Below are 13,859 nucleotides of genomic sequence, written 5' to 3' on the forward strand. Positions count from 1 at the left end.
ATATTCAATAAATATTCTATTGAACTCTTAAGTTATTGAGAGTGCAATCTCAAAATCTCGCAATTTTTATATGCGTTTCATTCTTGTTAGAAAGCAAGCAGAACATGCGCCACAATGCTAGGCTGTTGACTACGTGTTTGAAAATTCTGTAGTCACACCATCTAAAATTGCTACTCTGCATCCAAAATTGGAGCGCTACTTTCTCTCGTTCAATGTAGGTGTGTTATAAAACAAATAATGAATGTTTTATATTGTGCAATGGTACAAACAATTTCATTAAATGAAAGATGAAATGTTCTTTTTTTTAATGTCCAAAATCAGAATGAATTTAACTTACTTGGAATTCTGGTTGACCTGTTGCTGAAAAAAAAAGCAAACACAAATATTAATCTACAAGTATCAATAAGTATGCAAATTAGTTTTTTATATTTAAGCAATTGTCATAAGAATTATTTAAATATTTATTAATTTCAATATTTATATATCATTTTTGGTTCTAAATTGCAAAATATTTGGAGATTATTTTTAAACTGTTCATCAACATTTTCACTTCCTATATCTAAATGTTATCTGCTTGAATCTACAGTATTACCAAGATAAAGAGCATAAGTAAACTGACTACGGATGTTAAGATTAGAAATAAAGGAAATATGAAAGTCAACAAATAATTTTTCAGGGAGATAATTTTAATATTTATTTTATAAATATGCAATGAAAGAATGATGTTTTTTGTAACTTTAAAAATGGAATTAATATTTAAATTATTTTAATGGCTAGTATATTTCTTTTTATATAACACCTAAGTAACTTCCTGTCATGTTTTTTCGTGTACTAAAAACAATATCTTTTCGTGTTTGGAAAGTATTTTTTTTATACTGTTGCTTTTGAAATAAAACAGCGCCACCTATTTTGTACTTTTGTCGCGAATGTTATTGTTATGACTGGTTTCGAGAAAGAAGTACATTTTTGGAGAGATATTTGGAGAGATATTTTGTACTGATTTAGATCAAAAAGGCATTTAAATTATCTTTCGATCATTTTTAGGAGTTAATTGATGGGAACATCTCTACAAGACGTGGAATCGTTGGAAAAACAAATTAGCCTAGCATAGATGAGTTCCAGTTGCCTGTCAAAGTTTTGTATTGCTGTCTCAGCTCCTAGCTACTGTAGGCCTAGTATGCCTAGACGTTAGTATTAGGCTAGGCCTAGGCGTTTTAGTCTAGGATTGTTTGGTCGTTTGTTGACATAATTAACACTACAGTAGGTGCGTTCATATAAATAATAATATTTAATATAATTATTAAAAACCAATTATTATTTTTTTAATCAATGTGAATCAAATGTAGGCCTTGGCTAGGCCTACATTTTATTTGATTCAAATAACAGGAATCTATTTAGATGTTATATAAAACAAATAATGAATGTTTTATATTCGTGTAATGGTACAAATAATCGCATTTGGTGAATGATGAAAGGTTATTTATATATTATTATTAATATAACCTTTCATCATTCACCTCATGCCATTGTACCATTATACTCATAAACATTCATTATTTGTATAATATTTAACACTAAATGTGAAGATTACAAAATAATAATTAATTAATAATTACAAAAAATATAAACGTTGTAGTGGTGTATATTTACATGTACTTTACTATTTCAACAGACTATGACAGTGACAGTTTTAACAAAGTATTAAATCGTTGTTTTACTTTATTTAGTGGTATATTATTATAGTCCTAAAAACATGAACAAATATTTCGATACTGAGTGGATAAAGAATATATTAAAAAATGTTCCCTCTTTGTACTTATCCTCTTCCCCATCCCACCCTAATGTTACATGCAAAATACATATGGGATTTGTTTAAGTCAATAAAAACAAAAATTAGTCCAAATCAAAAATTTGGTTTCTCTTTCAGAAGTAGGCCTAATTCCCAGGGTGCTATTTTATTTGACTACATAAATCATAGTGTTTATTTATTCATTTCTGTAAACGACAATGTATTATAGTTCTGCGGTACGTACATTTGAAATCACCATTTTACGCTGAAATTACTGTGTATTCTAGAACCATCTGTGGCACGACCTAGATGGTACGTGAGCGAAGAGAGCGTACCATCTAGTTTTGATAATTCAAACAATTTAAAAACAATAACAATAAAGCTGTTCAAATAGTTTTTCAGGAAATTGAAAGTATTTCAGAAATTGTTCTCTTTCACAGATGAGGAATTTTATGTTTTTTATTACCTCCGCCAAGGAGGTTATGTTTTCACCCCTGTATGTTTGTGTTAGTCTGGGCTCCAGACGGAGTTTTGTAATAATATAAATATTTTTGCACATATGGCGTTTCATACGTGTATTACTTTAGTTTGGATACTCCGTCTGGGGAAACACGCATAAGTCACGTGGTTTGACACCAAGAATTCTTGGTGCATAAATTATCCAGTTGACTAGTTTCAGCCGCATGCCATTGGCTACTCACTCATACGTCGTTTTAATATTCATATTTCAGACTTTCAAAGACTCAACATCTAAGACGATGCGCATGCGCTATGTGTTACGTTTAGGGTTTAGACAATGTGTACTTGGTTGGGTACATTGATGAAAGTTTCTGAAGGCTAGAAATGATTTTATATGCCTAGTAGTCTGGTAAACATTTGATGAGATTTTTCCCAAGAACATGAAAACTCGTCTTGATATGATAGGCTAGCTTCTCCGCCAAATCAAAGTTTGAATGGATCAGTTATTATGCGGAGAAAATTTGATTTAATTCCCACCCAGACCCTGTCCTGTTCTGTGTGGTTATTGGCGTTTTATTTGGCAGGTCACACGTACGAGTTGAGTAGCCCTACGAAGGAGGCCTAGGCCAGGACTAAACAAAAACAACTTGGCAACACGATTTTATATTTCAACAGATTGTTCAGTCTCGATCGTACATTCAGCACTGTACGTACGTACTCGATCTTTTTCATTTTGAAACAAAATGATCATTGGTTGATTCGAAATCCATATTTACATACCGCCCGCCCCATATAGCCAAATACGGTATGATAACCTACGTCATTCTTATCGGATGTTTGCGGTCTGCAAATCGATTTCTATACGTGTTTCACAAGTCTGTATTTTCAGACAAAAATCGCGGTCGAAATAAAAACAAATAAATAAAAAAAAAGACAATAAATACAGACTTGGGGCAAGTCTATGTTTGTGTGTGTGTTTGTGTTTGTGTGTGTGTCTGTGAACAGCCTGGAGGCCACAGTTTTTATCCGATTCTCACCAAATTTGGACACAATGATCTATGCCGCAAAAGCTCGGACGAGTTCGAATTTGAAGGGAAAAGGTCATAGGTCAAGGTCACAACTAACAAAAAACTATTTTACTGCCTAGAGACCACAGTTTTTATCCGATTCTCACCAAACTTAGCCACAATGATCAATGACTCATCATATAATTGTGGTTAAATTTTGAAGGGTCAGGGTCAAAGATCAAGGTGTCTGTGGGGACCCCTAGATGGTAACAATGTTTGCATGAATTGATATCTAAAACTTATCTACTTGCATTATAAGTTAAAAAAAATTGTGGGTCACAGTGATCCCGAGGAGCTATAATATTCAAAATAGACATGATTTCGACAATATTTTGTAATTTTTAAACTAAATTGCATGCAAATTGTCTAATTCAACGTGCTCGTATGATGTCATTTCAAGTTGAAATGGTCTAATTAGGCTATACTAGATGGTATTGACGCGAATACCGCACTACAACGATTCGTACAAAGTACACCGCCAGGCAAACGCGTCGCGACCAAAACAAAAAAATTGATGGGTCACGAAATTGTTTCCGATATTGTAACTTGTTATCAATTATACACAGATCTATATGTGAAAAGTTCTCAGTTTTGTAGAATCTACAACACTGATTACATTTTTCATCTACAGTTTTTCCCTATGTTAACGCGTGGTGAGTACTGTAGCGTACACACAATTGGGAATCGACGATTGGGCAATGGATACTTTTGACACATAGTTCATTGTTAATATACAATGGGGGAATTCTCTTTTAGAACGTTTTGTTCAGTCCCAGGAAGAAATCTGTATGTTCGGGAGAACCCCTTGAGTGACCCAAATGTCCGATTGAAATAGTACATGTACATGTAACGATACACCACTACAACGTTTTTTTTGTAATTATTATAATTAATACAAACAAACAGGTTTTCATCTATTAAAAACAATTATCTTAGGAGGAGATAGGAAAATGCGAACCATCTGTGGGCGAAGCGAGCTTTCGTAGTTTTGTAAATTTACATTCAAATATTTTTTTTACTTAAAGCAGCAAAAAAAAAAATATTTTGATAAAATAGTTATTGTCAAGGGGCTGGGGAAGGGCATTGATAACATTTGAAAATTTGCTTTTGTGAAACACAACTCTACTCTGGCAGCACCTATCACAGTGTAAACTATGTCTCTGCATATATATGTATTATTCATTACCTTGATGTATCATTGGGGGTAGGTAATCATCCGGAGGGGTGTCAAGAGGACTCCTCTCTCCATTCTCTGGATCTTTTGAATATGCTATAACAAAAGAAAAAGCAAAATGCAAAGCAAATGTTTAGTTCTTTGCTGCAAAATTTCTGCTAAACAAATAGGAAGCTCCTCATTAACATTCACCTAAAAGAGCTTTTTTATATGAATGATATGGAAGTAAATGAATTTTTAAATATCACACAGTTACTCAGTGGTGGGGCCAGTGGGGGTTCGATCCCCCATCGAAGAGAGCTACAGTACTTGTATCTATCTATCTTTCTATCTATTTTTCAAAATTAGCCCCAACCATGGTGAGGCTAAGGTCATAGATTAGTAACCCAATAAAAATTATCTTTGCACCCACTGACCCAAGGCCTCTGATATGCAGATGGCTCCGCCCCGGCCCCAATGCTAAGTTCGCGCGTATGCCCTCTGGCACCACCACTGTAGCTGCCAGTAATGGAAAAAAAAAATATAGTTTGTTGAAACATTTTAGTTATAGTGGTAACCGTTAGGTAAATTTAACCTAAGAGCTTAATTTGCGCAATAAAACTATCTTCCTACATTTGATTGAAGAAGTGACAGATTAGTTGAATAAAAATTTAATCTAGAAAAAATGGTGTGTAACAAATAATTAATGTTTTTTATTTGTTGAATAAGGAAAATATTTTCATTCCTAGAAAGCTGTTTTTCAACTTGATGAGTAGAACAGACAATCTTAACCATTCAAACATTTGTTATTTGTATAAGATTTAATTGTGCATGATACTCAAATACTTTAGAAAAACATTAATATGAAATGTATAACGATAAAGCTTTAAAGATGTATTGTCCCCCTGAAAAAATAATTCTTAGAAATTTTTTTTTTAATATTCCAGATTAATGTAACACAATAGTTATCCACTTTGACCAAAAATTGGATCGAAAAAAAATGTATTTACGTGAAAAAAATGTGATTTAAGGCAAAAAATGGTCAAATTGGCTGCCAGCCAATGGATTTTTGGTTGAATTTAACCATTTATTTTGTCATTTTATAGGTGAAAACATTATTTTTTTCCGTTTTTTTTTCATTGGAAGTGATTAACTTTATTAAAACTACAAAATAACATATTCAAAGTCTGATTTAATTAATTTTCATTTTTCATGTTTTTGGGGGACAATACATCTTTAAGAAATGCAAATAGTCCTATAAAATAAAATTGTCAAAAAATGAATAAAATATTATAAAATGAATTGTTGCTTGCTGCACCCAGTGATTAAACTTTGAGCAAAATGAGAATGATAAGATTACTGTTAGAATAACCTTTCACTATTTAGTTGTTATTTTTAATAATTAATTTCAAAATCTTTAGACAAGGTACAACTTATTATGAATAATCATACATGTAACTAGAGCTGAAAAAACAAAAACAACTGACATGAGATCCATTTACTTTAATTTTAATAGCAAAGTATGCTAGTTTCTTTAAATAAGGCAGATTATTAGTTGTTAGCTAATTTATAAAAGCAAGGAGCAATTAGTATAAATTAATTTAAAAGAAGAAGATGGCAATAGAATACCAACTGCATTTAGGAACTACAAATTTAGTAAAATTTTGTAAAATGAGGTACATACAATTCACAACTGGTTCTGACTTACGTCGATAACTACGAAGCTTTGAGGCTGCAGAAGGACAAATTATAATTTAAATAAAAAGAAATCCCTTAAAAGTTTTTTAACTCTTGGTTAGAAATTATTACATTTTTTTAGAAATTATTTTTTATAAGAAATATCATGGAGTAAAGAATATTTATTTATTTATTCTTTACTCCATGGAAATATATTAAAATACATTAATAGGAAAAGCTTCAAATTGCTAGAAAATAAAAAAAAATATTATTTTAATTTACTGTTTTTAAGTTTGATATTTACAAAGCTCCAAAGCTGTTACATTATTATTTGAAAGATTGCAGACTAAATTATTCTAGTAACATACACAACTTTTAACAAAACATAAAACTGCAACAAGCAGGAATATTTTAAGCACAATTTAGTAACTGTTGCCTTAGGCATCTAGCTATTTGTAAACAAACTGAAATAGTACATACACAAGTTGTTTGTATACAAAGAGCATTAAGTTGTTATTCTAAAGCTCTGTCTACACTATCAAACTAGTTTGACAAAAAAGTGTGATGTGCTGAAATATTGCAGTGATGTGACGTCATCGTGTCCATATATAATATTGGAACATCACATTTTGTTAGACAGAGCTTTATACTGTGTCCAGGAGACATTTTTTACTGCCTAAATTTAGGAAGTGGAATCATTTTGTATGAAGTTAATCCAAATGTAGGTGTATAGTTCAGACTATTATTTTTGTCTGGAAAATTGTAAAATATTTGTAAATGCCTTCAGATCTAAAGTATTAAAACTGACAACAAGTTACGTACCAATAGAAAAGCCCTCTTCATATAGGCTGTGAGGAAGCTTTAACCTGCGAAAATCATTCGTCTCCATTGGTTTCAGGTTTCCTCCACTTTTTTCAACAAAGAACTTGATAAGATCATACATTGTAGGCAACGGCGGATGCTAAAATAAAATATGCTTTAAATGCCAGATGGTCACAAAATACAAGTTAATATTGAAGAGAGAACTCACAGAATAATCCGTTTTAAAAACTTGCCTCTCCAATATATTAATGATTAAAAATGATTCTTTATGGCACATGTATTATGGCAAAATACATTGTAAGTACTGTAACTAATACCCTTTTCACACCTGCAAAAAGTAACAACTTGCAACTAGGTTTGCATGTGTAAAGACAATTTTGTAGACCCCTGTGAAATCTAGGGATAAAAACACACCAATTTTTTTTCCTGAGATGTCCTGAGTTGTTAGTGTGCACATGTATTGACCTGGTAAACTAACCAATCATAGTAATCAAATAGCGCACCATTATGCTTTCTCCAGAGATTTCTCACAGTTAGTGTATAAAAAACGTGAAATAAACCTGGTTACAACTTGTTAAAATTGTTATGCAGATGTGAAAAGCGTATAAAGCAATAACTAAATATGTAAAGAAACACGACCACAGTTCCATCACTCAATACACAACTATCACCACTGACACCATAAACCTCAATAACACCATTATCCAATTTGATGTAATATTTTTTACAAAGTAGTAGCCTATACCTCATCATCAATGTGCATTTTGTAGGCATCACCCTGCCTTCTAAATCTGTAATGGCGTACAACAATTCTTCCTTGTGAATCTTGCCTTACAGAGAGAGAAAACTCTCCAGGATGCGTCTCACTTTCTCGTATTAATAGGTCACCAACTTGTGTATTCTTGTTCAGGATCTGTTCAGCATGGTCACGGGAAAGCTTGTTAAAGAACCAAGATGGCCCCTTAGTGTTCATTAATTTCCTAAGGTGTGGTGGGTAGAAGAAGTACTGAAAAGAAAGTATACTTGTTAAAGCAATCATTCCGGACATGTCTTCCAATTCCAAACCACCTTGCATACAATTAAATAATTTATTGATTCTAAAGAGGAAGAGTGGAAAAAAGTCACCAACACTGAACCAAAGCTTCTGCTCGATTCAGATAGAAATTCTTCAATACCTTCAATGTGGTACAGCAGATCTTTATTTTATGCATGCACAAAAGAGATCAAATTGACCCTCATCTTAGCATGATTTATTAATTACATTATTTAAAAAAAAAATAAACTTCTAACCACACAACAAAAAATTAGTATCATTGGTCATGGCAACTTACTGGATCATTGTACAGTACTGATGGTCTTTCTGATGGTGGAACATTTGGTGTTACTCTCCTTCCTGTTCCTGGTGTTGATGGATGTGCAAATTGAACTACATCTCGTCTTTGTTTTTCTGCTGCAATTATTTCGTTTACATCCTGTATTTGGCCTGGTAGTAATGATATATGTTCTGGTACTCTGCCCTGAAGAAAATAATAATAGCATAGAGAAATTATACAAACAGTGGTGTCACTTACCTGGATAACCGACAATAGCCTTCTTCTTCTTCTTAAGGAGAGCTGTCAGTGGCGTATCCAGGATTTTTAGCTGGCCACGAACTGAACGATTTGTGTCCTTAGTCGACAATTGTATTAACTAGGCCAATTTTCGTTAAAATTACGTTTTTTAGTAATTTATTTTATGTATCACCATTGAAAATATCAATAAAACATGTTATTCAAGTTCTATCTAAGTAGAATATAAGTTGTTTATTTAACAGAATTCGGACAAATTCATTGCTCTAAACTTTCGTATTAATGATCAGACTATGTGACTTCACTGTACATGTTAGAGGAAACATTCCGCTGTGGGTGATTCGCGTCCACCAATCAAAGCCAGAATCCAAAATTATTCAACCGTGATCAATGCCAATCACGCAGGAAAGCTCAGCTTTGATTGGCTTACGACAACACAATATAACAAAATGGTGGTTTTGAAGTTTGAAGATTTTTGAGTAAACAATATAGCGCATACAGCCGTACGTGCTAGATGATATATATAAAAATATTTAAAATATTTTATCAATTTTTAATTCTTCTTTTGTTGTAGACGCCATTTAATTTTCCGAGCGCATAATACCTTCAACGGGCATAAATATATACCAAGGGGCTGGACCTACTTTTCTTTACAATTTACTATATAATAAAATGGATAGTGATATTAATCAGAAAATTGTTTGTTGTTGTGTCTGTGAATTGGAGAGTTTTGGAAAACAACCATTACCCCGGTCTCCTGCTGGGTAGCTAGCCTAGGCTTAAGGTAGCCTAGTAAAGGAAGGAGCGAGGGTAGGAGCAAGTAAGCCTAGCCTAGCCAGAGAGGCGATGATGCTACTGCAAGACCACCGGAATTGGTGCCGCTATTTACTGTATATTAAAAACGCGGTCGTTTTGTTTTTCGTAGGTATTTCAGTAACCGCGAAATATTTATGTAACGAAACTGGCCGCATGGTTAATATCTTCACGAATGCCTAATTTCCAGTCAGGGAAGTGCGTGTGCGTTCAACGTTTCACGCTTCTTATTCATCTTTAACCGCAAACATTCGATCGGGCCCATAAAGAAATGGGCCAGATCGTCTCTATGATGGGCCCGATCATCCGCAGCGTTCGCAGCTTACCCAATTTAAAAACACATGCGCGATGATGGTGAGTGAGGGCGAAATCTCTCTTTTAGGTGCGGAATTACAATAGCGCCCTTCCCTTCCCCAGCTTATGTGACATGGTTGGTATTTTCCTCTTTTTTGATTTTTCAGTCTCATCCCTGCGTTTATACAAAAGGATTGCTTGGCGAATTCCAGTCTCTCAGTTCCCCAGTATAAGTATATGGTATAACATAAGTAGGTAAATTTATGGGCTATTAGGGGATAAATTTAAAACCTTTCAAATTAATTAATTAAATTTCAGTATATCACCGGGTGGTTTAGAATTTTTTCTGTGCCTGTGATGTTTATATACATATATATATATATAATATATCTTATCGTTTCAAATAAATTAAATTTCAGTATATCACCGAGCGGTTTAGAATTTATTCTGTGCCTGTGATGTTTATATATATATATATACGGTATACTTTTTACATTTTACGAAAAGGGCCAATAATAATAATAATATAGTCTAAAGTGTCCCATCCTCAAGTAGGACATTCACTCCATCCCTACTAAATCAATCAATCACCTTTATCATTTTTGTTTATCCAGATAAACTGTAGGCACAAAATCATAGTACTTGTCTCGCATATGCACTTGAAATCATCAATTACTCAAAGATAGTCATTATATCATTATGATTGGTTATAATAATAATGCATAATGATGCACATAATAAGATCAGAAACAATAGCAGTAAAATAACAAATCATTGAGCATGTTAAATTGAAGTTGTGAAAAAGTGAAAGATGCCAGCTAGTGAGAAAAGCTACAGATTATGGCTATGACTAAAAAGAGGCTTGTTTACATAATATAATAAATATTAATGCACGTACCATAGTAACTGCATATATCTTTACAATCCATGTGTCTCTATCCTCTGATGATGTTGCCTAAAATTGATAAATAATATTTGAATTAGTTATACATTAATTATGTATTATATAAACCCAGGTGGGGTGCAGTTTTTATTTGTGTGTACTGTTTACTATATAACAAACATTTTTATTTTTCATCATATCAGAAAATTAGAATACCATGAGTTGAGTCTACAGTATACATTATATTCTATATCTGAAGCGTTTCTTGAAGCCTCATCTTCTTGACTTGCGAGCTGCACCAACTTGTACCCCCTACCTGGGGAATTCTAGCTTGTTTGTGAGTTTGTTACTGGAGGTCGGGAAGGGGGGATAAAATGGTCGATTTGTATGTTTGCCGTAACTATCCCTTTTACCAGCAAACCCGACGAGAGTAACACTTGACAGGTTTTCAAACTAGGCTTTGCCAGAGTCTTATCTCAGTAATCTCATTACCTAGCAAAAGAGCCATATATTGAAAGAGTAAAGACTTTGAATGGATTAGAAGCCATTTTTGTGTCCAACTATTCTTATGTAGAGTATGGAGTTGAGTCATGTGTTTTAAAAATGTATAATGTTCAACGGCTTTAACTATCGAATTTAATATCAAAACAATCAATTTGTTTAAAGGTTTTTGTTAAAATAGTAATACAATTATAAAGTTACTGCGAAACAAAAATAGCTTAATCCATTCAATTTCGGAACTCTTTCAAAATATGGCTCTGTGCGCTACATACACGCTCTACGCGGGCATGTTTAGTTTGTACAGCGATTCTCTATAATAATGCATTGTTTTTAAATTTTGTTGTTTAAAATCATGTTATTTCAGCGTGTACTACAATTAAATATGTAGGCCTAAGTGGCTATATCTTGAAAACATTGTTAGAAAAACCTGTGACTATTTAGAATTAGGTTATCATTTTTAATATTTGGTTGAAAAAATTACTTTAGGGAGCATATACTCACACAAATTTATTCCACTCCAAAATGTCATAAATATTGGGAGTAAAAACTCCTTCCCTAAAATTTGTGATGTTTTGTAAAAATAATACATATATATTACTTTAAAAACATTAAACCAGGTCATTCCTTGTCTTAAATGTACGTTTTATGGTAAATTATGATAAAAAGTGAGAATGCACTACCTAAGTAGCTCGCGGCGAATGACCTCTCGTGGATGGTCTTTAGGCCTAGCCTAGCTAGGCTTAGTTTTGTAGGCCTCTGGTAAACATCGGTAACGTACGAACATCGTACGCTAGCTATATACAACCTAGCCTGCTGTGTATAGTTGCTGCATTAATTGTCTTTCTCTTTTTGCCAGACTCTGTTGATACAAATTAAACCCGGTATTTTTGCTGAAAAATTAGGAGTTTTGGCCTCACGATTGATCGAAAAGTGGGTGAATTACAGAAGAAAAACAAAAATATCAGTCAAGCTATAATAAAGTTGTATTGGTATAGGAAGTATAAAAATAGATTGATTCTGCTAGAAAGATAATTATTACACTTCCTGAACCTAAAGTCATCATTCAATCTGTAGTAATGCACTTACTTAATAACATGAACAACTTACAGTACGTGCTTACTTTTGTATTTTATTAAAATGAATAAAAATATCTCTGACAGGACATTACAAACTGTGAATAAATTATTATAGTTGTATCTATATATAAATTATGGTTAATTCTGACATAGGCGAGCACAATGCAAAAACTTCGGGACAAATCTCCACCTTGGATACCTACCTACCGCGAAACGTAGATTTGATTAAACATTAGTTTCCATTATTACGATATTTTTCCATATTTCTATCTTAGGAAGATATTATAAAGAGTTTTATAACAAAATGATTTCATCAGTATATTTTTAACCCTACGCACGGTAGAAGTAATTTCTGGGTTCACGGTAAAGTGTGTCAATCACCGTTGGTGGCGATAACCATTTTATTTATTTTTTTTATTTTCGGACCGCGCGTGTGAAGGTATAGAGTACATAAAGATCAAATCAAATATATTCATAAAACATAGGAGTATATTGTGCGGAATATGTAAATAAAATTACATCGAGAGAAGTGATGATAAGAGCTTTTGTTTGAAATCGAATGAAACCCTGATAGCCGAGTTTTTAGTAAGCTGCCAGGACTTTATGTATACTGTGTGCTATCTGTGTCACGTTAGGACCCTGGGATACTTATGCCCATGTTGGAAGCCGTCTAAACGTCTTCCTTCTTTGGCAAAAACAGCTCACTGTGTCTTAATAATAATAAATCTACAATAATAGTTGGTATTCAAAGCATCGGGATGGTAAGTGGCCCTCGCTGGAGGCCTGAGGCATTTTTGGCCTTTTTGACATAATTATTTTAATATGTTTTTCTTCCACTTGGCTCTCCTCTGGGGTCCCATAAGATTTGGGGCCCCTGGAATTAGCCAATTAGCGCTCATAGCCATTACGCCACTGACAATGGCGTAACGCAGGTCAGAGGCCCCTGGTTTAAGGACGCTATAAGTGGTCCTCAACGTTGGAGGCTTCTTTTTGAAAACAAAAGAGCTTAATCTTAGGTAAATTTTCATTACACATATACTTTTAAATCATTTATCAAGTTGTAATAGTCATTGCATGATAAGAGGAAGAAATTAAGAATGATGATATGGAATACCAAAGTAAGAATAATTTATGTTACAGAATATGTGTTCTCAAACGTATCCGGACAACTACCCCCTGGACAATTGCCACCTGGACAATTGCCACCTGGACAATTGCCACCTGGACAATTGCCACCCGGACAATTGCCACCTGGACATCTACCCCCGGACAATTACATTACACTTTGATTGTGATCTTGTAAAACTTGTTGAACTTCAAAACATAGGGATCAGAGAGATTGATCTTAAATGAAAGCTTTTGAATCTTTCAATATGCGTATTTGTCAGCCATTAAGTAATAATGCTACAAATTATCTGAAAACGTATTCCAATCTTGAAAAATAAATGGGTGGGCTTATTTATTCTTTCGTGACATGAAGATGCCATATAGAAAATATCAACAGGCAATGTATGCTATTAACTTTTAATGTTGCATCGTTATCCCTAGCTAGGTAGTAGGCCTGTATACTGATTTGTTTAACAAAAATAATTTATATAATAAACCATTATATCTGTAGAAAGAACAATTAAAAAAAATAAAATTGTTAATAAAAAAGTCGAGCGGCTTTTTTCGTAAGAAATATTTTTTCCAAAGACTATAAGATGCTGTGCTGTTTAATGACATGATACGTTTACTGACATAAACGTTTTTAGAAC

At 33.2% G+C, this 13,859-nt stretch overlaps 2 protein-coding genes across 10 annotated transcripts in view; one reads left to right on the forward strand and one right to left on the reverse strand.

The window, feature by feature from the left end:
- LOC144853804 (peroxisomal carnitine O-octanoyltransferase-like) overlaps nucleotides 1-13,859 on the forward strand; it is a 159,707-nt gene that overhangs the window by 19,100 nt on the left and 126,748 nt on the right. The gene's annotated exons all lie outside the window — the stretch shown is intronic.
- Nucleotides 1-13,859, reverse strand: part of LOC144853814 (signal-transducing adaptor protein 1-like) — a 45,887-nt gene that overhangs the window by 12,171 nt on the left and 19,857 nt on the right. For 7 of the 9 annotated variants that reach the window (XM_078711662.1, XM_078711660.1, XM_078711658.1 and 4 more), the window contains exons 4-10: nucleotides 10,541-10,597; nucleotides 8,299-8,484; nucleotides 7,713-7,973; nucleotides 6,968-7,106; nucleotides 6,153-6,200; nucleotides 4,502-4,585; nucleotides 338-360 (exon numbers count right to left, since the gene is read on the reverse strand). In XM_078711662.1, coding sequence (XP_078567788.1) covers nucleotides 338-360; nucleotides 4,502-4,585; nucleotides 6,153-6,200; nucleotides 6,968-7,106; nucleotides 7,713-7,973; nucleotides 8,299-8,484; nucleotides 10,541-10,597 — 798 coding nt within the window. The remainder of the gene's footprint in view (nucleotides 1-337; nucleotides 361-4,501; nucleotides 4,586-6,152; nucleotides 6,201-6,967; nucleotides 7,107-7,712; nucleotides 7,974-8,298; nucleotides 8,485-10,540; nucleotides 10,598-13,859) is intronic. The other 2 variants (XM_078711656.1, XM_078711657.1) reach the window with 2 other exon arrangements.

This window comes from Antedon bifida, chromosome 10, assembly GCF_963402885.1.
Source record: "Antedon bifida chromosome 10, ecAntBifi1.1, whole genome shotgun sequence".
In the NCBI taxonomy this organism is placed as follows: Eukaryota; Metazoa; Echinodermata; class Crinoidea; order Comatulida; family Antedonidae; genus Antedon; species Antedon bifida.